Source organism: Carassius carassius, chromosome 43 (assembly GCF_963082965.1).
Source record: "Carassius carassius chromosome 43, fCarCar2.1, whole genome shotgun sequence".
Taxonomy (NCBI): Eukaryota; Metazoa; Chordata; class Actinopteri; order Cypriniformes; family Cyprinidae; genus Carassius; species Carassius carassius.
The window spans coordinates 14,752,844-14,779,401 of record NC_081797.1 but is presented as its reverse complement, the minus strand read 5'-3'; the positions used below and the strand labels follow the sequence as shown (position 1 = coordinate 14,779,401).

At 35.5% G+C, this 26,558-nt stretch overlaps 1 protein-coding gene across 2 annotated transcripts in view; it reads left to right on the top strand.

Annotated features, from left to right (window-relative positions):
• Positions 1–26,353, top strand: part of dapk2b (death-associated protein kinase 2b) — a 29,244-nt gene extending 2,891 nt beyond the window's left edge. Inside the window, exons 3-12 of one of the 2 annotated variants that reach the window (XM_059536188.1) lie at positions 12,564–12,785; positions 15,334–15,472; positions 18,918–19,047; positions 19,180–19,228; positions 19,335–19,361; positions 20,824–20,976; positions 21,447–21,492; positions 24,950–25,039; positions 25,937–26,008; positions 26,222–26,353. In XM_059536188.1, the coding sequence (XP_059392171.1) occupies positions 12,564–12,785; positions 15,334–15,472; positions 18,918–19,047; positions 19,180–19,228; positions 19,335–19,361; positions 20,824–20,976; positions 21,447–21,492; positions 24,950–25,039; positions 25,937–26,008; positions 26,222–26,347 (1,054 nt within the window). In that variant the 3' untranslated portion in view covers positions 26,348–26,353. Of the gene's footprint in view, positions 1–12,563; positions 12,786–15,333; positions 15,473–18,917; positions 19,048–19,179; positions 19,229–19,334; positions 19,362–20,823; positions 20,977–21,446; positions 21,493–22,564; positions 24,593–24,949; positions 25,040–25,936; positions 26,009–26,221 lie in introns of those variants that run through there. The other variant, XM_059536189.1, reaches the window with a different exon arrangement.
• The last annotated feature ends 205 nt before the right edge of the window (positions 26,354–26,558 follow it).

Sequence of the window (26,558 nt, the reverse complement as noted above, 5' to 3'; positions counted from 1 at the left end):
TGCTCCACACAGCTCAGGGGGGTTAATAAAGGGCTTCCCTATTGGAAAAAAACAGCATATGCCGATTTGGCATGTTTTGAAGCATAGTTTTAGCTGGTTTAAGCTGGCCATGTGCTGTTCCTAAGTAACTACAGTAGCTCCTGGTGAGGACCATTTCATAACCAGCTTATAACCAGCTCAAACCAGCTGCCATGCTTCAAAACATCAAAGCTTGGAAGAGCTGGGACATATTTTAATACAGCTCCAACTGTATTCATCTGAAAGAAGAAAGTTATATACACCTAGGATGGCTTGAGGGTGAGTAAATTATGGGGTAATTTCCATTTTTGGGTGAACTATCCCAGTAGGTGAACTAAGTCAGAAGATCCAATCACTAATTCTCTGTCATGTTCTTGTCTCCAGAAATTGCTTGGTTTCCTGCTTCAGTGTAAGTCTGTCGAATTACAAATTTTGATTGATAAAATAGGCGAAACAAGACAATTTTTTATCAATCCAAATGTGAAACTTGACAACAGGCCATCTCATCATACCCCATTTTGGCCATATTAAAGTTAGACTGAATCCAAAATGGTGGAGAAAGCAGGAGACGTATCGATAATATATGTTTATTTCATTGGGTATTTTTAAAAGTGTGTTTTTGTTTTAAATATTTTTGGCTGCCTTGTTTTTTCCCCCAATATTTATTTTATATATTTTTTGAGTATAGTGTTGTTAGCTTAGCAACATGCTAAGCTTCTGTGCATAGCATTTTTTGTGTCTTGAGTTGATGCCTATGCTTGCGGTTCTGAGCATGCTGTCTTGGAAGGCAGTTGCCTGTGTATGCAGTAGACATCATTAAAAGCTCAATCGGGTTTAGAACACAGATTTATTGTTAGGTTTAACATACTTAGTATACAGTACGTGCAATTGCCTAGATATGAGCCAATAGTAACTGTTACAACAGAGTTACAACATACTGTACAATAAACCTCATTTTGCTGACACTGCCACAGCACAAAGTACAAAAGCTAAAGGTTGTTAGCTTAGCTATGTGTGTTAAAAGCAATCCTTGCCTCTGCACACTCAATAAGCCTAGAAGTTTATGTTCTTTTGGTAACGTTTTGGTTTTCTTTTTTCAAAACGATGTCTACGTCTCCACAGACATGTCATGGAGTAATAGATGCGTTTGAGGTGGAAATGCTCACGCACATTGACACGTATCTTGCGTGTGAAAGAGGAAATAGCTCATATGTGGTTTCACAGAGCTGTGTGTGATGATCTGTAACACATTAGCAGCTTCAAACGTATCTATCAGAAAAGGACAGCAAGAGAGAGAGAGAGAATGAAGGAAAGATGAAGACACTTAAACGCAAAGAATTGTTCACACTCACAAACTCCCACCAGCGTTCATGTTCCGTGTGGGAGATTTGGGGACTGGCTGTCACACCACGGCATGAATCACCTGCTTCAAAGGTTGACAGTGTGGGACAAATGAGACCCTTTTATGCAACCACTTTGTTCCCTGGAGGTGGGGGCTTGTTGGTGACAGGAGCTTTATTCAGAGATATTGGAATCTCTATAATTGACTGATGACAGTGTACAAGTTGGCTATATTTGTCGAAGTCATTGTACATGTTTGTTACAGGAAGATATGTTGATGTATATCCATCATTTTTGTAAAAATGGCTTGGAAATAATTTTTATTCAGTAAATGTCACAAATAATTACAAAGATAAGCACAAAGAAATCGCAAGTTGCCCACTGATTTAAACAACTTTGAAGTAGAAAAACTGAAATAGTATTTTCTTGTACACAACATATGCTCCAATAATCTTTGTTTAATTGACAACTTTCAAAAATAATGTTTACATGCTTTTTATAGTTGGCATTATAAACCATTGTAACTTATAAAACATGTATGTATTGAGAATATATTCAAAATATGACCAGCCTTGAGTGCTTTATTGTTTTTGTTTTTTTACTATTTAAAATAATTCAAAATAATATAATTGAAAATAATTCTTATTTTAGACATTTTATTTCAAAATTCATTTGATCTCTTTTCGTGTGATGTTTCATCCAAACTGGCGAATAAATGCAGATGTTTGACAACAGCTAATGGAACAAAATGTTATTAAAATGATTTCTGTAATGACAACTCTTGGAGGGATTAGCATGGTAATGTACATGACAATGTTGATGTGTTTGGTCTTGACGGAATAGATCTGGTATGCTTCTGCTGCTGCTGCGGGACTTGCTACTGCCAATACATCCACAACATGCTGCTGTGAGCATGTAAGAAATACTGCTGCTGCAAATATAACATACATGAAATAACTCCCTATAGCATACATGAATCACCTCGTAGCAGATCTATACAGGTGGAGCTGGGGAAGGTGAAGTGTTTCTGAAGCAGGCTCCAAACTGCTACAGCAAGCACTAGTCATATATCTGAATGTTGAGCCGTGAGCTCATTGGCTACTGTTACAGGAGAGAACCAATTAGCTGTGCCATGTGATAATGATGTCATAGTTCAGACTGAGTTAGACCTATCGGACTGCTCCATCTAGAGTTTCATGCCAGAACTCTGTATTTGGTTTTGGTATGTTTGGTAGTTCTGAATCAGAACCAGTTGTCAGTTTTCAAATATAGCATCATTGCTATTGCTATATCATGTATTTTAGGCCATAGTTGTGCAACCACCCATAACTTAAAAAAAAAATAGTACAAACCCCTGCAGTGTTTAACTAGGGCTAAAAACTAGGGCTGTCAGTTTAACACATTAACTTATTTACAATTAAATTATTTGAACCCAGTTAACACCCTGGCCCTTCCCCAGGCATCATCATATACAGTATTTCATACTGTTGACAAATATTATCAAAAACTATATGAAGGGACTTTGATATTATGCAGTGCAACAACTCCATAAATGCAGTTATGCACTAAAATTCAAGATATTAGGGCAAAAAAATGCCCCTGTATGAGTTTTTGTCATATTTATATCACATGATATGTAATATCACACTAGCAGCGAGAGCAACCACAAGTGCTGTTTGTCCCAAAGTGATTTTATACAACAATTCAGTAAATATTGCAGTTGATATTGGGTTATATTTTAAACACAATATTGTCTGTTTTTGAATTTGTCAACAAAAATATTGCCTGTAAAGACATAGGAGAATTGTTGTGCGTCTTCGAGTAACAAAGCGGTGTTTAGTTTGTGAACGAATCCACGCTTATAACGAATCGAGTGAATCAATGATCAACTGAGCCATTTACTTAATTCATTTGACCATTTGACCGAATTGAATGAATAAATGAATGAATGACTCATAAAGACACTTAAAGCCACCTGCTGGCAGTTTCAGTTTCTTTTTTTTAACAAAGCTGTTTTGGTTACCAGTGACATCCACTGCATGAACGAAAAAAGGAGAAAAGGAGATGTTTCTCAAATGATCTCCTTTTGTGTTGTATAGTTTATGTTAGCCCATTGTTTCATAAACGTGTAATACATTTTGTGTTGAATTAAATAAAACACTTATTTCTAAAGCTACTATATGTAATGTCTAATTAATACTTTCTAATTTAACAACAACAACAACAAAACAGCTTTAAATAATCTTTTGGGGCTATTTTACAGCCAAATGTAATTTGTGATTAATTAGATTTATTTATCGGTACATCATGTAATAAATTGGAGTAAAAATTTTAATTGACTGTCAGTCTTACTAAAACCTAAAAAATTGCCCTTTTCTGAAGGTTTTAATAATTTTTTTTTTACTGCTGTGAGGTTTTTCGTGCACAAGAAAAAGGACATGTTTCAACACGTTTTTTTTAGTTTTTTTTGACAAGCTGCAAATAAAACAGCTGTTTTAAGATGTTTCAGTCTTTGTACTTCAAAATTCCATGTTTAAATCAATATGTTATTTGCCATTTTTTTGTAATTATCATTATTATCATATATATTTATTTTTTTGTATTTTGTGAATCAGTCACATTGATCCGATTTTACATCTGTCCTGCACATCAAATTAAGTATGGTGTCTAAAGGTCTATAAGATCCAGTCAGTATATATTGCACAGTAATGTCACAGATACCAGTTCAAGTTAGTTTGTTACTTGACAGGTAAGACAGAGGAAGAGCTCTTATGTAACACATTATATATAGTGACCCTGTTACATTGCTCTTTCATGAGCAAACTTATATTTGGCTAAAACATTACGCTTTTATAGAGCTAACATGTGTGTTGCTCAGACGGATGATGCTGGATAGCCCTTCATGAACAGCATTTAAAAACTTTCAATTCAGCTTTTTTAAGAGAAAAAAAGCAACTTATGCCATCTTCCCCTTCACTTGAGGTAAAGCAATAGGAGGAAGTGATGAAAGCCACAGAACATGAGAGAATTAGTGCATTTTTTAGAGTTGATGTGTTTGTGTATATTTTGACAGGACTCAGTCTTGATGCAATGTGAGAGATGGTATTTTATAAATGTATGTACTGCATGTGCATCTTTTTTAAGAGATTGTGCAAATCATCCCCATAGCAACAGAATATACGCACAGCTGTTGGTTTTTATGAGGTTTGTTGTGTGTTTTTTTTTTTAAACAGCTCGCCATATGTTTCTGGTCTGTATCTTTATTGGCTGTTCGCTTATCTGTGAGTCATCATATACTATATATACAGGGCTGTCGTCAAGGGGACAACCATGGGGACACATTAATGTCAATAAAATCTGTTGTTCTGGGCCCCCAATAATTTGATTAGGATAATAATGGAGAAGCATTGCAAACTTTTCTGCCATGTCAGAGTGAAAGTAACTTTATGAGTCATAAAGTGAACACTACGATGACTAATACTATAAGAAATCAGCCCGCACATTTGATAACACACTAGTCAAGACATTTTTGACTCATATTTCAGCAAATCATGTAAGAAGAGACAGCTGCCTGTGGACTTTAGTCAGAGTGGACGTCATATACAATATAAAGTGAGCAGAAAAAAAAGGCTGTAAAGGACAAAAGTACAATCCATTTAATATGTCATACTGAGACTTGATGAAAGATTGGAAACTTTTTTTATTTTTTTGAGTGGCAAAAAAAATGGTTTATGATTATATTAATGACACATATGACCTTATGACATTATAACCAATATAAATGCATCACCTGGGCCAATTAACTGTCATATATTTTGCAGAAGTGGCATGTATTGTTTGTGAATTTTGACTAAATGTTGTGTAAAAAAAAGTTTTTTATTTATTATTATTTTTTAATTAATTTTTTATTATAAGTTTGTATTTTAACTCATTTACTATAATTTAATAGTATTATGTATACACTACTGTTCAAAAGGTGTTTCAATGTTTTTGAAAGAAAAATGCTCAACAAGGCTCCATTTATTTGTTAAAAATTGAAGTAAAAACAGGAATATTGTGAAATATTATTAGGATTTAAAATAACTGTTTTCTATTTTAATATATTTTAAAATGTAATTTATTCCTGTGATGCAAAACTGAAATTTCAACATCCTTACTCCAGTCTTTAATGTCACATGGTCCATCAGTAATTTCATTCAAATTTTCAGGATTCTTTGATAAATATAAATATCAAAAGAACAAATATTATTTATTAATTTATTTTTATTTTTTGGCTCTTTTGATCAAATGAATGCATCCATGATGAATAAAAGTATCAGTTTCTTTCAAAAAATCTTATCAACTCCAAACCTTTTAACAGTATTGTATACATTATATCTAGATATCTGTATCGGCTAATAAAAACTATCAATAAATGCAACAGTATCTAAACTGTTGCAATGTTCAAATGTATAAATAATTTTAGCAGAAACAGGTCTTGCCTGTGTTAATGAACTAATGTTTTTATTTGCATTTAATATTTTCTACTAGTCCATTCCCATTAAAACGTTTTGATTTAATATTTTCAAGAATCCATTTCTTTCAAAGCTCAAGGCCAAATATGTAGGTGTCTGTCTGTTGAAGTGAACAACAGGTGCTATTGATCCCCACAATGAGCTGATCCAGGGGTATCTGGGTAAAGTTAGCTATTTTAAGCATCCTGTTGTAGTCCTCAGTCATAGGCAGAGCGTGTGTAAGGCTGGGCAAGGCTTAGCCTTCCCCTAGCCAAGGGTCTAGAATTTAAGGAGTACTCAGGGAGCTTGGGGCAAAAATGCCACCAAATTGGACAAAGATTCCCCAGTACAACTGAACTAAATCTATTAAGGATGTCACAAATAATGTGAAAATGAAATGAAAAGTGTCAATTGCGGCATTAAATTTATATCTGCTAATGATGCATCAAATTATGCGTTTTTACATTGTGGCGCATTATATCCCATCACAAGTGATTCTGTTGAGCTTATAAATGCAATGACCAATCAGGGGAGTTCAGATGAGTCATCGCTGATTCTGAAACACCGAGTTGTGTTCAATGCACACAGGCTGACTGAATTCTACACTCTCGCAAATTCTCTCATCATACACAACAAAGTGTAAATGTACATACGATATAAGTAAGATATTAATTTGATATTGTAGGCAGCTTTATTGATTATAACGGGAGTTTTTGAGCTTGCTTAAACTCACGGTAAACTGGTCATGTTATTGGATAATGTAAATGTTCTTTGCTTGCATTGTTTGAATAACTGTGGAAATGAAAGCATTATAATTTGGAACTTGTTAAATAAAAATAATGTTTTTATTAGATTATGATCACGTTATATACAAATTTAGTCATATTAAAACTATTTTGAGACATATGACACCCATATCTGGTATTTTATGTAAAAAAGTAATTGGACATAAAGTATAAATTGTGCGATAGAGTAAAAACTGTGAGATAGAAAATCACAATTTCCTTGTTTTATTTTTATTCAGTGGGTAGGCCTACGCTATATGCTTGCCTAAAAGACTGGGTTATGATGTGCGTGTTAATAGGATTACACTGACATTAGGCAAATTTTTGCCTTACCCTGGAGTTGGTTCACCCTCCGCCTATTCTCACAGTGCAATAATATCAATTCTTTGTACATGTCAACAAATTTGAATTAAAAAACAAAAAGTTATTTTTAGCAAAAGAGTTGGAGGGATGGTGATCTTACAAAACATTGATGCACATTCCTCGCATTCTTTCCCCCACTGCTGTTTTGCCCAATACTGTCCAAAAAAGATGCTTTAATGAAGCTTCTGTTAATGTTTTATTCACAAAAAATCATCTGTCCAAAGTGCTAAAAAGCAAGTATTCGGCAGCTGTGAATTGAAGGAGTTGAAAAGCTGTTATAATAGATTGTGTGGGAGGAATGACAGTGTGTGTTCAGTTTGAGAGGAACTCACTGGCAGGATTTCAAAGTAATGACATCCATAATGCAATGTTTTATCGTTTTTGCACAAAATGGAAACTTCCGGTCCTGAAAGCTGATTGGTCAATGAAATATGCATATTTTCCATTGCGATGGAAATAAAAACACGCACTCTGTTGTTTTAAACTCACTATTAAACTGAGACCTAGCCCAGATAAAGAATGCATTAACATCTGTTCCATCCTGTTGTCAGGGCAAAGGACATACTTTTTCATGTATGCACATATGGACACAATGAAACTCAGTGTCATAATATCCCCTCTGGACCTGCATTTGAATATTGGACTGGCGCCGTTTAGTCAAGCGCATGGCCAGTAAGGCCCTCCGGCTAATAACCAGCAGCTGTTGGGAGTGGAAATCCACTGAGACCTCCAGCCGTCAGAAACACAAGCGGGCTTAGAACAGAGACTAGTGGCACGCCCGCAATGGGCTGCCTCTGTCCTCCCTCAGATTGTCTGTAAATCACACCTCTGACAAAGCATATAATACAGCTTTAAAACAAACCTTCTTGAAGGCATTTGAATGTAAGATAAGTTTGTGAAGCACTTTTTTGTCCTCATCAGGAAGTATTTAAGTGCGGTCACATTTACTATCCTTAATTTCAATAGAAATCAATGTTTGTGGGAATTTTTCATGTGAGGGTGAAATATTTTCCAATGCAAATGTATGACACTTATAATACATGAAATATGTTTCTAGCTGTTAGTGTTAACAAAAATATTCTGATATTAATCAGAATATGGTCCTATTCCAGTTTTATAAGCTTTATGTAAGTAAATGTTCAACAACAACCAGATTTAATTGTTTTTTATAATCTCTTGAAAATCTGCATAAAACAGCTGGAATATTTCTGGTTTAATCAGATTTTTGGGGCATAAACACCTTATTCAGAATATCCATGTAATTTAAGTAAACTGTTTATGTCCAAGCAAAAAATTTTGCAACATTACAGCTCAAGTCAAGATGTACCATAATAATAAATCAGAATAGAAAATACCTTAATTAGAAAATCATATGCTTTGAGTAAATTGCTAAGTATATGATTTGCTTCACACACATGTTGCTTGCACTGTCATGTGTTGTGAATTAAAATGACATTATTGTGACCTGTGGAGGTGAAATATGCCACTAATGTGATAAGTGAAAAGACAACTTGAGAAGCTGAGTTGTTGTGGTCTAGGCTTGTGTTCTCCTGTGGATCTGGAAGAGACTGGGCCGTCCCTCCGGCTACACATTCCAGTCCAGACTGTTTTGGTTTTCCATGCCTTTGCCCTGTGTGTGTATGTGTATGGGGGAAAACCTCTTATTATGTAGGCCCCTCTGAGCTCTGTGTGGACAACCTGACCCTTTTTTCCAGGCGGTGACCTAGCAGTGTTTGGCGTCCTTGTATCTCTGTGGGTTATGGGTTTTTAAACAAACATAGTTATCGATGTGGCCAATAGTCCCTAATGATTCAGCAATCAAACATTTTCAGTTCTACTTGCCAAAGGCACTGAACTGTAATGCAATTCCTCTATTGATTTTATTGCATTATGTGAACAGAAAACCACATTAGACACAGTGAGAAAAATGTTCTCTGGAGTGAAATAAAAGTTGTTGTTTTTTAAATCAGTGTTTCTTCACATCTCTCTGTCTTTATTATGTCTGTGTTTTTGCAATAAAACAAACAGAAATGTCAGGCAAACTGCCCTTGGCCTCGAGGCCGTGTGCCTTATGAAATAAAAAAGTACAATCAATGTTCGTAGAAAAAGAATGAAATTTTTTTTTTGTAATTAAATTTTATTGCACTATGATAATGATAATTATAGGGAAATGTGCTTATATGTGCCATATATGTATATCACATCCAAGAAATATATATATATATATATATTTATATATTTATATTTATGTATAATATAATTTATATTATATTATAATGTATGTGTGTGTATTTATATATACATATAAAAATAAACAGTTCACACAATAACAATATTTTGGATGAGATTAATCGATTTGACAGCCCTAATCAATATAATATAATATATGGTATATAATAAACAACTGAATGAATACATACATTTATATTTCTTTTCATTTATTGCTCTGTAGCACTGCACATCATCACAAAAAACAAAACACTAGCGGCTAGAAGAGGAAAGAGTGGCACAGACACATATACACAGCTCTCAGTGGGGCTTCATGTGAAACACAGGGAAAAAACTGGCTGCAATCATGGTCTAATCATCTGCTCGCTGTGCATAATCCACACAGCCTATTTTCACAGTGCATTCAGAACTCGATGCATGAACAAGAACAGCAGGCGACAAACAGAACTTTAAGTCTGCAGCGTCATATTTTTATATACTTCCGATGTGAGATCAAAGAAAGGGGAACAGGAACGCATGAAACGTTTAACATAACATTTAATAAGTGACATAAGACTAAAACAAAGTCATCTATTTCCATAGTCTACTGTGGTCTGCTAGAAGACATTCTTACAATGTTTAGAAACCTTGCTAAACATCCCGTGCATTTCACAGTGAAGACATCATCCCTCGTTTTTCTCCCCCCACTCATCCTGCTGTCTGTTTCCCTCTAATCCCTCTTCTCTGTGACGATACAGCACTAGAGGAGTTTATAGAGGACAGTTTTTTCTGGTCACAGCTGATAATGAGCCGGGCCAAATGCACATCCGCAGACGTGAGGCATGATGTCAAAAGCGGGTCTCTTAGTCAGTTTACATGCAGTCCGTCTAGATCTGTGGTCTTGTTAGACTCATAGTCGGATATAGTCGTGACTCAGAGACACTTCCTAAATCTGTTGACTTCATGTGCTGCCTGTCTATGTGCATCGGGAATGTATTTCTGTATTAAGACAAATAAAGGAGTTTCAACTTAAAATGCACTGACCTCTCTATGTTATATTTAGAAGTAAATGTTGTTTTTGTTGCTGTACTTTTAAGATTTTGTTTCTATATGTACATGATCTTTGTTGTGATTGGCCAAGTTGCTGAATAATGAGAAGACCATTATATAAAACTGCAGGAAAGTTTGGGGTCACTATTTTTATTTTATTTTTTATAATAAATGAATACCTATAGTCATTCAATGTAAGCTTATTTCCACCAAGAATGTATTACAGTGAATGCATGCATACATGAAGATTATTTTGAATTTGAATTTTACAATTCAAGTTCATATCTCAGAATTAAGACTTCAGAACTGTGAGTCTGACAATTTTCAGTTATTTTTTCTCAGAATTGTGAGGGGGAAAAAATAATCAGGTTAAAAAGATCTATATTTCAAAAAATACACTTCTTTTAAACCTTCTATTTATCAAAAAAGAAAAGAAAAAACATGAAAAAATGTATTACTGTTTACATTTTTATTTTTTTATATGGATAATGATCAAATCAGCATATTAAAATGATTTATTAAGAGTCATGTGACACTAAAGACAGGGGTAATGATACTGAAAATTAAGCTTTGCATCGGATGGATTGGAATAAAATGCATGTATGAAATATATTAATTCATTATAAATTGTAATAATATTTCACAATATTCTGGTTTTGTATTGTGTTTTTGATCAATAAATGCAGCCTTGATGAGCATAAGGGACTTTCAAAAGTATTACAAAATACCAACTCAATCTTTTGAATGATAGTGCCTGTGCTTTGGCTTTCAGGGGTTTTAAAATTACATATTATATTGTTTTAGCAGCAGATTTAGCTTTTAAAGTTTTAGTTCACTGAAAATGCATGTAAACAAGTCTGTCATTGTACTAAATGATAATATGGTTGCTAAGCCAAGATCATGGCGATTTATTGCTCAATGTTAGAATGAATGAAGGATAGATAATATCTGTGATTGGTTGGAATACATCTACAGTACTTGATCAAATGAACACTTTTTATTTTTAGCAATTATGTTTTTTCTTTTGTATGACCCCCTTTAAAACTTCTTAAACATGCATCAGTATCTGTGTATCCCTACTTTAATGTATCCTTTCTACCCACTGTATACACAAACCAACAAATAACATGAGCAGCTTGTGTCGAGAGATATTGTTTGAAATGTTCAAAGCTTGTGCGAGGAAGCAAAAGCGTCTTTGACACAGAAGCGGTGGGTGGGTGGCATTCCTCTTCTCTGTCTCTCTCCTCTCTGAGAGCGTTTTCCTCCCACACTGTGACCCCAGTTGGTGCGCTCTTCCCTGCGGCAGGATTTCCTCTCAGGCTCTCGCTATGCAAGAAACGTTCTGTTCCGAGATTCTATAGGGAGCTCGAGTACAAACCATCCTTGTAGACATATTTCAGCATTAAAGATCCAACACATTATTGTTCAACAGTTCAACAGCGCAAACCTAATGGGTTTCACAGACTAAAAGCAAAGCTATGCCAAGTTACTAAATACTGAATATGCATTGATATGTGAATGTGGGCGTTCATATGTTAATGTACTTGTGATGTTAGTTGCATGTACCCTTGATAAATAGAGTCTCTGTAATTAAACTGCAACATGTGGTGATTCATGTTTGCAGCTTATAGAGCTAAAAAGAGCGTATAGAGACATACTTAGACTGACACGATTTGGCTCCATTTAAGTATTTTCTCATTTGAAATGTTACTGCCAGTTGGTGTTGAAGAATTTTAAGCATTTCTGTTTACATTTAAAGCAAATTAAGCATCTAATGCTTTTAAAGAAACTGTCTCAGTGGCATGTGGTCAACTTGTGTGCTGAAGAAGTGCACTCTCTGGGTTTGTTTTTTAAAAGGCATATAAAACATATAATGCATATAAAACAGAATTTTAACCTTGTCTTGAGACTATTACCAATAAATCAACAATATATTATGTGTATTTGTGTGTGTGTGTGTGTGTGTGTGTGTGTGTATACTATATATATATATATATATATATGTATATAATATATAGATACATATTAATATTAGTATTAATGCACTAATTGCTTCAAGTACCATCATTTCTAAAATAAAAATTATTTTCTTAACCAAAGTTGTTGAACCTAGAAAATGCTTTAATCCCCTGGAATAATTTAATCCTAAAAAACTCACATATACAATTTCTATTTTTCTGCTATTGCGTTATTAACCATATCCTGGGGAGATGAATGTTAAATGTGATTACTCAGATCATTCATCATCTGGCTTGTTAGACAGAAGAACTGAATGTTTTGTTGTGTCTCTCTCTCTTTTACTCAGTGGGCAGTTTGCTATCGTGAAGCGCTGTAAAGAGAAGAGTACAGGTGTGGAATATGCTGCAAAGTTCATAAAGAAGCGGCAGAGTCGGGCGAGCCGGAGAGGCGTTCGGCGAGAGGAGATCGAGAGAGAGGTGGACATCCTACAGGAGCTCCAGCATCCCAACATCATCACGTTGCATGACATTTACGAGAACCACACTGACATGGTGCTCATCCTGGAGCTGTGAGTGAGAACACGTCCTCCCACACAGTTTGTGAGAGCTACAATTACCCACTCGCACAGCTGTCCTCACTCTATAGGGGCCATATCCTGAACCTTTTCATCTGCTTCCTAAGCCAAATTCAAGGCTCAACCACTTCTATTTTATCTCTATGAAAGCCTGTTTCCAACACGGCATAATATATATATATTTTTTTTCTTGCATTTGTGAGTTTGTCTCGTAATTCTGACTTTTTTCTTGCAATTCTGAGAAATATATTTAGATACAAAGAAAATATATAAACATAGAACTGCGAGATATAAACTCAGAATTGTGACTTTTTTTACTCAAAGTTGCGAGGTATAAACTTGAATTTGTCAGTAATAATGTCAAAATGGTGATTTAAATTGCGAGTTACAAAGCCATAATTGCAGGATATAAACTCGCAATTCTCAGATATAAAGTCAGAATTGCATTTCTGGAATTTTTTTCCCTCACATTTGTGAGTTTATTTCTTGCAATCCTGACTTTTTTTTCTCGCAATTGCAAGTTTATATCCTGTATAATTGTGAGTTATATAGTCTAATTTAGAAAAAAAAAAAAAATCAGCTCACATTTCTGCCATTTTCTTTCAACTGCTAGTTTATATCTAACAATTCTGGATTGATAACTTGTAATTGCAAGAAAAAAGTCAAAAGTGTGAGATATAAATTTGCAATTGTGAGTAAAAAGGTCTGAATTTGGAGATAAAAAGTTGCACTTACATTTTAATTTTTTATTCAGTGGCTGAAACAAGCTTCCGTATATCTCTGACCCTTAGAACTAGAAAAGGCTGTTTTTTTACCGCTTCTTTAATATTTCTTACTGTACAGTGAATGAAAAATCCATCAAAATATAAGCTGAACTTCAAGGCCGTTTTCAGAAATGTGATAGGAAATCCATTAAAACTATAACAAACTAGGTTGTCCATTCAAATCAAAGCGAGCTAATGCTTTATTTCAAGTGCGAGTCCTCAAATGACATTGCTCTTTAGTTGACTAATGCCTGCCGCCCTCGTCCAACAGCTCTTACTCACTGCTCTTTGAACCAGTAGTTCTCTACTTCAGTCTCTTAAGACTTACTCGAAAGCCTTACCATCTAGTCCTGAACTATAACAGCTGTTTCAGCTACCATTAAACATAAAAAACATCTGATTCGTTGGATCAGGTGCATTAGAGGACAAAAGAAATGGCTGCATGGTGCACTATGCATCCCAGTTCACATATTCTCCATCCTAAATAGCATGTGGCATCAGGATTAGTGTGTCCCAAATCATTGTACATTGTAAACATTATGCCAAAGGTGCCAAGATGGCATACTGGATATCCTTACTTGTTTGGCTAATATTACTCATGTCCCCTTGTGCTGTGGAATGGGAGCAGTTGAAACTTCCACGGCCTGTGTGTTTTTCATTCTCTGAATGTGTAGGGGAACCTGTAGTAAATGTCAGCGCTCTAGAGTTGCTGGGAGGCCCGGCTCAGGTTCACCATGACTGTAATGTGTGCATGGGAGCGTAGAAGCTCAATTAGAGCTAACTGTGGCCTGAATCCAGTCAGAACTGTGACTGAATGGACTGTCTGTGACTGTCAGCTGCTCTGCATTTTAAGTGATCTTTCTGGATCAAATACTCAGGCTTCAAAACGGATACATAGTGTACTTGTTCAGCTTGTTATTGATATGTTATTGTGCTGTAATGTCTGTGAGTGTATGGAAAAGAGATTTCTGCAGGGCTCTGATAAAGTGGTGTGATGTTAATGATAAAAAAAGCTGTACTAAGCCATTTTAAGAGCTGCTGTGGTTAAATGTCACAGAGGAAGTTTACTAGCCTCATTTTATTGAGATAAACATCTCTGTATGTGTGAGATAAACTGAGTGCAATGGATACACTTTTTCTCTCTCTCTCTCTCTCTTTTTTTAAAATATACATCATATACATAATTAAATTACAATATACAATATGATATCCTATTATTGAAAAAAGAAGCCACAGCGATGGATGGGTGGATGGATGGATAAAATAATAATGACATAAATAAAAAGTCAATAAGTATTTACAAAAATAAATATGAATTAAGTGCATTTTATATACATACACTGATAAATAAGTAAATAAATAAATAAATTACTGTTTTTCAAACAACATATTTTAAGCTATTTTTTATGCTTAGAATTTTTTTACTTATCTTTATTAGGAATATACATAATTTAATACAATACAATATCCAATTTTATATATATATATAATGAAAATGTCACCGGGAAAAATAAACAAATATGAAGCAGCTAAATTAATATTAATCAGATAAATGAGTAAGTAAATGTTAATTCGATAAATATTAAATAGATAAGTATTTGTTTATTTACCAAATGATTTTTTTTAAAGAAATGTAATGCTTTATTATGACATCCGACACAGCAAATTAAAAAGTAAGCTTCTTAAATTTACTGCATGTCTGAATCTTGGAATATGTCTGTTGGTTTGCATGTTAGACAGGTAAACCACTTCTAACCAATGGAAATGTCATTTTTCAGTGTTTCAGGAGGCGAGCTCTTCGACTTCCTGGCTCAGAAGGAGTCGCTGAGTGAAGAGGAAGCCACAGAATTCATCAAACAGATCCTCAACGGAGTTCAGTATCTGCACTCCAAGAAAATTGCACATTTTGACCTGAAGGTACAAAACAAGTTTTGTCCACGCCTGTCTAAGTGATTTGGAGTCGGTCGTATGGCTTCCTATAAATGGCTTGGTTGTGGAGGCGAGAAACAGCTATAATGGTCGCCATGGCAACAGTTTAGCTCTTCCTCAAGCAGAGGTGAATTGGACTTTTCTGAAGAACAATCAGGTCTGTTGCGTGGCAACACCTGAAACTTTGCATGACAAAATAGCTATTCACTTTTCTAAGACATGCCATTGTACTGGTTCTTGGGAATGCATACATGACCCCGTTTCTGTCAACCGTCTGGAAATTCCTTCCTTTCACTCTTTTCAGCTCATAAACAGCTTCCTCTCCTAATGACAGCTCTAACTAATCACCGTGCTGAACACCGTCCCATCATGGGCTGAGATAGTACGTGTGTTTGCACCCCAGCTCCATGTTTTTCGTCCCGGCTGGCCCGGGTCCAGACATTCTAACACAAGGTTATCAGCGGCACATGATGAGACATGTCACCCACGCTGTTCTCTGACATAATCTCCATCCTGTTTTTATAAGGGCTGCGTCTCCATAGTCGCCAGCACACGCTTGAGCTCTACAAGGACAGCCAGAGACACTAAAAAGATAGTACTTCAGCTAACAACTTCTCTTGCTCCAGTTAGCACATGCTAACTGCTATGTAAACAAAACTTACTATGCTGAAATAATTTGTAGTCTATTAGTCATGACATAACAGTGACTTAATTGAAGCATATCACTGGATATTCGCTTAGCATGAATGCCTTTTTACACAAATACGAATGTTCGGCGCGATTGCATTTACATGCTAACTGCTATGTAAACAAAAACAACTGTTCATTCAAATGAATGCGTTTATCTTACTGAATATTCATCTTCATCTGTGAATAGGCTCACTCAATGTTATTACCCAGATAGCAGTACATCTGCAAGATTTCTGTTAAAGATTGCTTGATCTGGAAAGCATCTGCTGTGTACAAACATCTGACAGATGTTTTTAAGATGTCAGTTTTACATACATTTCTAAATCATAAAAATCTTAAAGACATCTCTATCTGATATCTGAGATGTATTACACATAAAATATTTTTTGCAGATGTAAGTGCAGACGTCAAATTGACATCTCTGTGAACTACGTGTGCTATCAGGGTACTTTCATAACTATATTTTACTTACTTAAATTATCACTCCTAAAAATAGCTAATTTAGCTAACAAAGATTTAGAAAGTGGCCAGTAACTAATTAGGCTACTGGATATTAGCGTAGCATAACTCTTTTGCTCAAAACATATGCTAACTGCTATTTTAACAAAACTTGTCATTCTATGCTTACGAAAGAGTTGTTAACCCTTATGCGTTGTTGGGGATGTTTTCGTCCACTAGGGGGTAAAGTTGAGTCTTATTTTGGCCACAACTTTCTCTGTGTTTGAGCTAATGGAATGATTTTTGGTGACAAATCTTATTTTGACCCATATTTTGGGAAAATGCTTTGAAATATTTCAAAAACTCAACGGTACACTGTGGGCAAATTCACTACCCTTTTGGTATGTTCATGGATGAAAACATCCACTAAATTAAACTGCTGTAAAAATGTATCAGATAAATATTTTATTCAATTTTTTTTGCATAAATCTATTAATCAACCTCAGTCCTGATCAAAACTACCAAATGTTTAAAAAAATTCCAAGATTTTAACTCTTTAATTACCAAGTTCATAAATGATGTCACTGATTTGGGAAAAAAAACACACAAAATTACATATTTTCAATATAAAAAGTGATTGTGGACTGGATATTTTTTTACCTTTTATCACAGTCTTGGGCATGTCAAAGATTAGTAACAAGTTGGCTTTGATGCATTGTTAGTTTTTGTGCAGCATTAGATTAAAATTTTTCTCCCTAATTTGTTGTTGGTGGCTGTTTTTGCCTCATTGACTTCCATTATAACGACATTTTTTGATTGCAAAGCCATGACACCATATAATCATGCATTCTTGATTGTTTGTGGTTTTCCATTTTGGGAAGAGGTAAAAAATTGTATTTTAACAGTTGATCACTAGGTGGGACCATTAACCCTTTAGATAGGCCTGTGCAAAAAAAGGCTTAGTTTCTGGCTTGTATATGGAGTATAATAGCAAATTATAGTGTGTGTGTGTGTGTGTGTGTGTGTGTGTGTGTGTGTGTGTGTGTGTGTGTGTGTGTGTGTGTGTGAGAGAGAGAGAGCCTTTTTTGCACAGGCCTATCTAAAAAGTAAAAAGTAAAAAAAAAAAAAATCCAGCCACAATTAAATATTGAAATATTTAAAATAAGTCATTTTGTGTGTTTTTTCCCCCAAATCAGTGACATCATTTATGAACTTGGCAATTAAAGAGTTAAAATCTTGGATTTTTTTTAAAAACATTTGGTAGTTTTGATCAGGACTGAAGTTGATTAACAGATTTATGCAAAAAAATAAAAAAAAAATATGAATCTGATACATTTTTACAGCAGTTTAATTGAGTGGATGTTTTCATCCCGAACATACCGAAAGGGTAGTGAATTTGAACAATCCACAAGGGTTAATAAAAAGTAATTTTAGCTAACAGCTAAATTCAGTGATTTAGGAAGTAGCCAGTAAATAGGTCACAAACATAGGCCTATATAGTTTTCTCTCCTTTCTTTTCACATTGATTAGGAGGTAAATCTGTACTTGTACATCCTAGACATGGCACAATTCCTACGGGAACATTCCTCTTCCACACTTGAAGTCAGCTGGATGCCTCTTTTCACCTCTTGAGTATGTAGAGGCATTAATATGGGAACATAACAGGTGTTGAGTCCCACGCAACGTCCCTCAGAAATACATGAAACCTTCAGCCACTTCATCAGCATTCACACTGCTGAGGTGGAGGTCAATGTTGATTAGCCAGACACACATATGACAAGCAGCATTTGCTGAGATGGGCTTGAAAATAGAAAGCTTGTATGAACAATACAAAAATGGTTTGCAAGGCTATAATGTGTTTTGTGAACTCAAAAAAAAAAATTCAGTTTTTCTCATATAAGATACATTTTCTTCCTAATTTAGTCAAGTGTTTTCCACTTGATTGTAGAATTTTGATTTTTTTTAAACTATAGACCATGTAAATATATAATATACAACAAACAATATCCAATTATAAAAATATGAAACATTTATTGGTGAAATTAAATTAAATTAAATTACATTTTAAATTAAATATCAGGCAAATAATTGGAAATATGAATCTGATAAACAAGTAAATATATATGAAATTAACAGTTCCACATAATCATTTGAAATGATTAACCAAGCATTAAACAGATATTGGAATAAACAAGAATTGTGAATAATTAATTGCCAGTTCAATACTGTCACACAGTGACACTCATATTGCCAATGGAGATGTAAATTGCTCAGGGTTTTAATTTGAAATTTATTTGGTTTTCAGCCTGAAAATATCATGCTGCTGGATAACAATATCCAACGTCCGCGGATTAAACTTATCGACTTTGGATTGGCGCATAGGATCAAGGACGGAGTGGAGTTCAAAAACATTTTTGGGACTCCAGAATTTGTTGGTAAGTTCGACAGTTCATGATGTAAAATGCAAAGTAAGTGTCAGATGCTGAAAATCTCTACCATCTTTGGACATCCCACATGGTTGTTTTGAATGAAATGTAGCTGATGCCTCTAACCTGGTTTATTTTCAGCTCCAGAGATAGTCAACTATGAGCAGCTGGGATTAGAGGCGGACATGTGGTGAGAACTCTTAAACTCATCATGCTTTGTACTTTACATGTAGCAAGCGTCAATACTCGACAATGGCTTAACCATGTGCTCTCTTCCGCCCCTCTGTTTCCTCCAGGAGCATCGGAGTCATCACATACATCCTGTGAGTGTGAATGGAGGAAGGTGGATCCCTTCTTCTTTGACAGGACATCCAGACATTCATAGACATTCCACAGAATGATTGATAGATTCCATTGAGTTCCATACACAGGTCACATGCTGAACAAATGTACTGATTTGTTCAGCATTTGTTGAAGTCGTGGCCTAATGGTTAGAGAGTCGGACTCGGAATCGAAGGGTTGTGAGTTCAAGTCTCGGGCCGGCAGGAATTGTGGGTGGGGGGAGTGCATGTACACTGCTCTCTTCACCCTCAATACCATGACTTAGGTGCCCTTGAGCAAGGCATCGAACCCCCAACTGCTCCCCGGGCGCCGCAGCATGGCTGCCCACTGCTCCGGGTGTGTGCTCACAGTGTGTGTGTGTTCACTGCTCTGTGTGTGTGCATTTCGGATGGGTTAAATGCAGAGCACGAATTCTGAGTATGGTTCACCATACTTGGCTGAATGTCACATCACTCACTTTTTTTTTTTGATGAAGCACACTGGTGAATAATGAATGAGAGGTTCTTATAATGGAACACAATAACACCCATAATGCTATACCCATTGCTAAAGTTAATATATTCAGGATTCTTTTATTATTCCTAATAATGTTCTTTTCCATAAAGGGTGTAGCATTATTTTTTATTAAAGAGATAAAAATCTTATCACACCCAGGATACTCAGTATATTCTCAGTTTGTGGGGCGTTTTTGTTTAGATTAATAAATTTGACAATCATTTTGTAGAATTGAGTTGATTTTCTCTCTTAACTTCTTCTTTTGAAATATACATCACCTACATTTAAATATAGTAGAATAAAAAATATCCAATTATAAAATAGTTTAAAATGCCTTGTAATGCAGTAGTTAATTGAATAGTTTACAGATGCAATAGTTTAAAATGACACTGCCATTCAAACGTTCAGGGTCAGTGAGATTTTTTTTATGTTTCTGAAATACAGTCATTTATAATTAATTATTATTATTATTAACTTTTTATTTAAATACATTTTCAAATGTAATTAGTAAAACGTATTATTAAGAAGTATGATTAAACAAATAACTAAGAATTATTAATAAATATGTATTATTAAATAAAAACTTAAAAATTAAAAAATAAATATTGGGGAGATAAATTAATATGAATGGCAGGTATTAAATAAATATGGAATTAACAGTTCACATGCTCATATACTCATTGAGAATTGTAAAGGTAAATAAACGTAGCAATAAACCATAAAAGTGAATAGTAAGTGACAGATTGAGCCTTGGGCTGTCAGACAGCGGCACCCATATTGTTACACCCATTGCCAGTATGAACATAATTATGGAACTTAACAGTTGTCTGATACATGAACTACGGGAGCACGTGTTTGGATTCCACTGTCGGATCAGTTTCAGGAATTAATTACCAAGAATTTCCAATGTGCTTCTACATAGTTCAAGTATTTGTCTTTCTGTGTCAGGTTAAGTGGGGCATCGCCGTTCCTGGGCGACTCTAAGCAGGAAACTCTTGCAAACATCTCAGCAGTGAACTTTGAATTTGATGAGGAGTTCTTCGGCAGCACTAGTGAACTGGCCAAAAGCTTTATCAGACAGCTGCTGGTGAAAGATACGAGGTGAGAGGTCAAATCAGGGTTCAGTCGAGAGAAACAGCAGTGAAGGCTTCTGCAAGAATTTGGGGCCTTTTTTGGGGGGCTGGGGGGTGGGTGAGTCTGTCTAAGTGGGATTTATTATTCTTTTACTGCGGGAAAATTCCAGTTTTATGTGGTTTTCTTGTAAGCACATACATCAAAACAACAGGATTCTGTCACTGGCCTTTTTAATTGCATACACTATTGGGCAGGTATGAGCATGCAGTTTTCATCGCCGCCACGTTTAATATGTTAAATAATGTCTCAGACCAGTTCTGTATATGTCATGTTCTACGATGACGTCCCACAGATCAAGTGTTTATTAAGGCATGCGTAGACTTGCTACGTATATGTCTAAATGAAGTCTCTACCTTACATTTCTCTCAATTTTCTTTGTCTTTTTATGTTTAACGTTATTTTGCATTTACCTTGCTTTGTGTTGGTTTTCTTTGCAGAAAGAGGCTTAAGATACAAGATGCACTCAACCACCCCTGGATTAAGGTAACCACTTGGATTAGGTTGGAAATTTGCACAGTTGAAAACATGTTTATGTGACTTTTTTGAAGTGAATGCTTCTTATTGCCATTATAACATAACACAAGTGTTGACCTTTTCTCTGCTGGTTTGTACAGAATGACTTACCTCGGGTTTTACATTCATCAAGATACATATCGTGGCTGTAATATCACATACGCCTCTCTCTTCTATACATGAAATATACAATTATAGGCAGAGTTCATCCAAAAGGTGAAAAATTGTTGTCATTTACTCACCCTCATGTGTTTTAAACTTGTAAAACTTTCTTTATTTCTTGTGTCCCTGCTGATAAAATCAGCATATGCTGGTTAGGTGTGTTTTAAAGCATGGAAGCTGGTTTGAGGTGGTTTTATCTGGTTATAAGCTGTTTTACAGCTGGTCCTGAGCAGGAGCTAGTTGTTCAGGACCAGTTTAGGACCAGCACATGACCAGCTGAAACCAGCTCATAACAAGCTTATAACCAGCTCATGGCCAGCTTAAACCAGCTCATGACCAACTAAGGACAAGCTTAAGCCAGCTGCCATGCTTCAAAATCCTGTTTTTTTCAACAGGGGTGGAACACAGGTGAAGATATTTAAGAAGTGTTTTAATTTTGTCCATACAGTGGGGGTCAATGTTGTCTTGGACCCTTTTAACTTTCATTTAATAGGAAAAAGACAGTTGACACATCCTCAAAAAGACCTAATTCCTAAAAATGACACAAGGGTGAATAAATGATGCCAAACATATCATTCTTGGGTGAACTCACAAATCCAAATAGCAAATCCTGGTATTACCTTGTTGGCCAACTACTAGATGCATGTTTGCATGTAAGTCTTCATCATGGAAGCAATCGCATGTTAATGAATTCTTCTAATCGACGACTGAATCCTGTGTGTACCTTGCTGTTCTCCTCATCCTAACATCCCGAGACCAGCATTAACTCCTCCTGCCTGGACCTGCTGCTTACCTGTGCAAGAGTTGAGTGCTTTGTCATCCTGGTGAAAAAGCGAACTAGCTTCTTACTCGTTCTTCCTCCTAATTTCTCTATGCGAAGACCCACGAACAGCTAGAGGACAACAGTGCCACCGTAGAGGTGCAAACAAAAGTGGAATCGCAGCAGCTGAAGACCAAACGCCTGAAAGAGTACACCATTCAATCCCACTCCAGCATGCCACCCAACAACACCTATGTCAACTTTGAGCGTTTCGCCAACGTTCTGGAGGACATCTCGTTGGTGGAAATGGGTCTCGAAAAAGTGGCTCAGAATCGTGAATCCCTTCAGGATGATGTTGAGGCTCTTCTCTCCATCTACACTGAGAAGGAAGCTTGGTATAAAGAGGAGAGCGAAAGCATTCGTCAGGAGCTCTCGCAGATGCGCTACAAATTTCGCAAAGCAGAGGTGTTGAGGAAAGGCCTCCAGGAGGACTTGAGGACAACTGACGCCAGCTTAGCCAGCATTGACAGTCGCTACTTGACTAGAGAAGCACACCTGAGCTCCCTCAGACAGGAGCTGAACGCTGAACTCAGATGGTTGGAGGAGGTTATGGGATCACTAAATGGAGAGGCTGGGAACAAGGGGTTCAGATCCATTTCAGCTCTGAACAATGAGGTGAACGAGGCCCTGAAGGAGCTGCTGAGCAAGGACTGTGGTGGCGATCTACATCCTCAAGTGCAGCCAGAAATCTAGCTAGAGTCTAGCTAGATTTCTGTCTAGCTAGTGGAGATTAGACTGCAGTTGTAATACAATGGCAGAAGCAGGATGTGATCTGATAGAGTAGCAATGTTAACTCCTGTAAAAAAAAAAATCTAAGTTTGTCCCTTAACATTTTGGGCAAGAGTAATATTTTCATTTTTGGGTGAACTTTCCCTTTAAATTCTAAAGACCTTTACTGAAGCCAAATTAATATTCATAAAATATTAAAAATGGTAAAAAAATGTCTATGGCCTTGGCACCCATAGCCTCCTGGATGGCTCGCCAACAAATAACACTGTTATTCTTCGGGCATCCTGAGTTCGAGTCCCGGCTTGCAGACCTTTCCCCCTGCTACTGTGCTTTTTATCTCATATGCTGTTCCTATCCTAATAAAGGCAAAAAAAAAAAGCCAAAAATAAATCTTTAACAAAATTGCCTATGACAACTATTATAAATGTGGATGACATGTCTGGTCTACTTTAAGAAATATTTGAGTTCATCAATGCACTTTTATATTTTGAGAGTTTAGTTTTTGTTGAAAGAGAATATATATATATATATATTTTTTAAGTAAATAATAAAAAACGAGTGATTTACGACAAAGCAGCATTTGTTTTTTAGGCAGTGAAATAGAAGAATTTGTAGGCAGCATGCCCAAATAATGCCCAAACATTGTTACCTTATTAATAAGCTAATAAGGTTTATATCCCAACTTTTAAATGATTGTTTTAAGATTATTACCTCAACAGACCATTCATTTGAGACACTTTTGAGACATGTTTGGAATTGAATTTGCTGTAGTTTAAAATTGTGTTGTTTATTTGTAAATTGTTTTGTATATACTTTAAACTAAAATAATTAGATAATGCACATGCATTCACCATATTTATCAATATGGTTGTTCTTGTCAGTGTTTCTTTCATTTCTGGTCAAATGCTGACCAAACATCTACTAGGCATTCTTTTTGAACATTTATAGTGTTAAGTTGAAATGATGTTAGCCTTTATGATTTCATTACATCTTTATGCATGGGGTGTTTTTTTTTTGTTTACAGATGCCATAAATATGATTTTGGCCATAAATTGTAACTTTCTTTCCTTCTTTTCCTTTCTTATTACAAGTTTAAATGTCCTTTATTTTTTTTGTGAATGTACCTATTTAAAGCACTACATGCTCATTGACACTTTTAATGTAACTTTTCTTTCTTGCACATGTAAATTTGGTGTTACTTTACTTTCTATCAAAAAGTCATATTTGTTATATGTGGATTGATTTGTGAACATCAGCACTTGGACGTTTTCTTCAGCACGTCATACCAGCATGCGGCTTGACGTAAACAGTGATGTTATTTCTTTCCATACTTTTCATACAATAAAGCACTGGAATGATGATTACAGTACATATCTCACACTGATCATTAGTCCTGCGGCTGGCTGTGGTGCATTGTGGGATGGAAAGAGATAAACTATACTCAGTCCCTCAGGGGTGTGTATTTCTTGGAACTTGTGTATTTATATGTTAAGGCATCACTTTTATTATTGCTCATATTCAGGACTAGGACTCTATTGTGAACACTGTGTGTGCTACAGATATGATACCTCGAAACATGTGGTTTATTGAGGAAAGGTGTGCTATTCATTTTTTTTAAAAATCTGACTTGAGATTTTTCACCTGGTAGTTAATAAACTGGTGAAATCCAAAGACTTGTATTGAATGGTTATGACACTGTAACTGTTTTTCCTTTAGCCCATAAACCCCAGACAAGCCCTGGTGCGACGCCAATCTGTGGTGAACATTGAGAACTTCAGGAGACAATATGCTCGGAGGAGGTGGCAGGTAGGACTTTTCTAGCTAAAGCTGTTATTAGACATTTTACCATTTAGCCATGTAGTGCTTAGCCCTAAAACATTTTGAATTTAACAGTTGAAAGAAATGTTATTTGAGGATGTTTTTTCCAACTTAAAGGGATACTCCATCCCAAAATAAAAATTTTGTCATTAATCACTTACACCCATGTTGTTCCAAACCCGTAAAAGCTTTGTTCATCTTCGGAACACAATTTAACACATGGAAACTGTGATGCTACTACAATTTACTCTTTATAATATATATGTATTTGTTAAAATTATAATCATATGCATGTGACTACTATGACCTCATCATCTTACTATGATGAGGTTGAAATAATGTGGCATTTTAGGGTCATTATAAGTTATTCAAATCCACTTCAGGGTCTGCAATTATTATTATTATTATTTTTTAAATAACTCTCTTTTGCTCATCAAGACTGTATTTATTGTATCAGAAATACTGTGAAAAGCAGTAACGTTGTGAAATATTATTACAGTTTGAAATACCTACAGTATTTCTTATTTCAGTATATTTAAAAATTTAATTTATTCTTTTGATGCAAAGCTGAAATTTCAGCATCATAACTCCAGTCTTCAGCGTCACATGATCCTTTAAAAATAATTCTAATATGCTGATTTGCTGCAAAAAAAAAAAAATTATAAATTTTCACTGATGAAAACAGTTGTGCTGCTTGATATTTTTGTAGAATCAATGAAATTTTTCCCGATTCTTTGATAACCAAAGAACTGTCCTCACTGTCCATTTTTTTCCATTTAATGCATTTTTTTTGTGGTATAAATCTTATTGACCCCAGGCTTTTAAACCTTTGTAATGTTTAGTCTAAAAGTTCCAAAATTAACCCTTCTCCCTGCATTCCAATAGCTTTCTTTCCGAATCGTGGCCCTCTGCAACCACTTGACACGCATGATGAAGAAAGGTCCAACTAAAACACAGGTATTTCATTTTGCCTGCTCAGTTATACTCCTTTAATCATTTCCAAAAACGATAACTGTCTGGCTGTAGAACATCCAGGAGTCTCCAGGCAAATCATCAAATAATATGACCAGTTAAACCATTAGAGTGCTTCTGATGTCTTACCCAAGATTCTGGCATGTTGAAATATCAGTCGAATCCCATTTCAGGAATGCATCTCAATATCGTTTACAGGACAAACCCAAGAAGGGCTACGTAGGTCGAACAGTGGCTATGTTCGAAAGAGAGTGTGAGAGCGATCAAGAGGAGGAGGGGATGCTGAGGAGACCTCGAACCAGGAAGAGAAGTAGTACTTCCTGAAACTCCACGATATAAACATCCCAGCCGCATGCTGGTTTTGAGGTGAACCAGTGCCGTTTCTAAACGCACAAGCTGAGTTGTTTTAAGCAAGCGTGTTGAGGTCTGAATGCAAATATAGAATAAAAACATTTGTTCATGTTGTTTAAAGCCATGTGTAAATGTATTCATGTTAATAATGGGATAAGGAAGAGTTTACCAGATATATTACTTT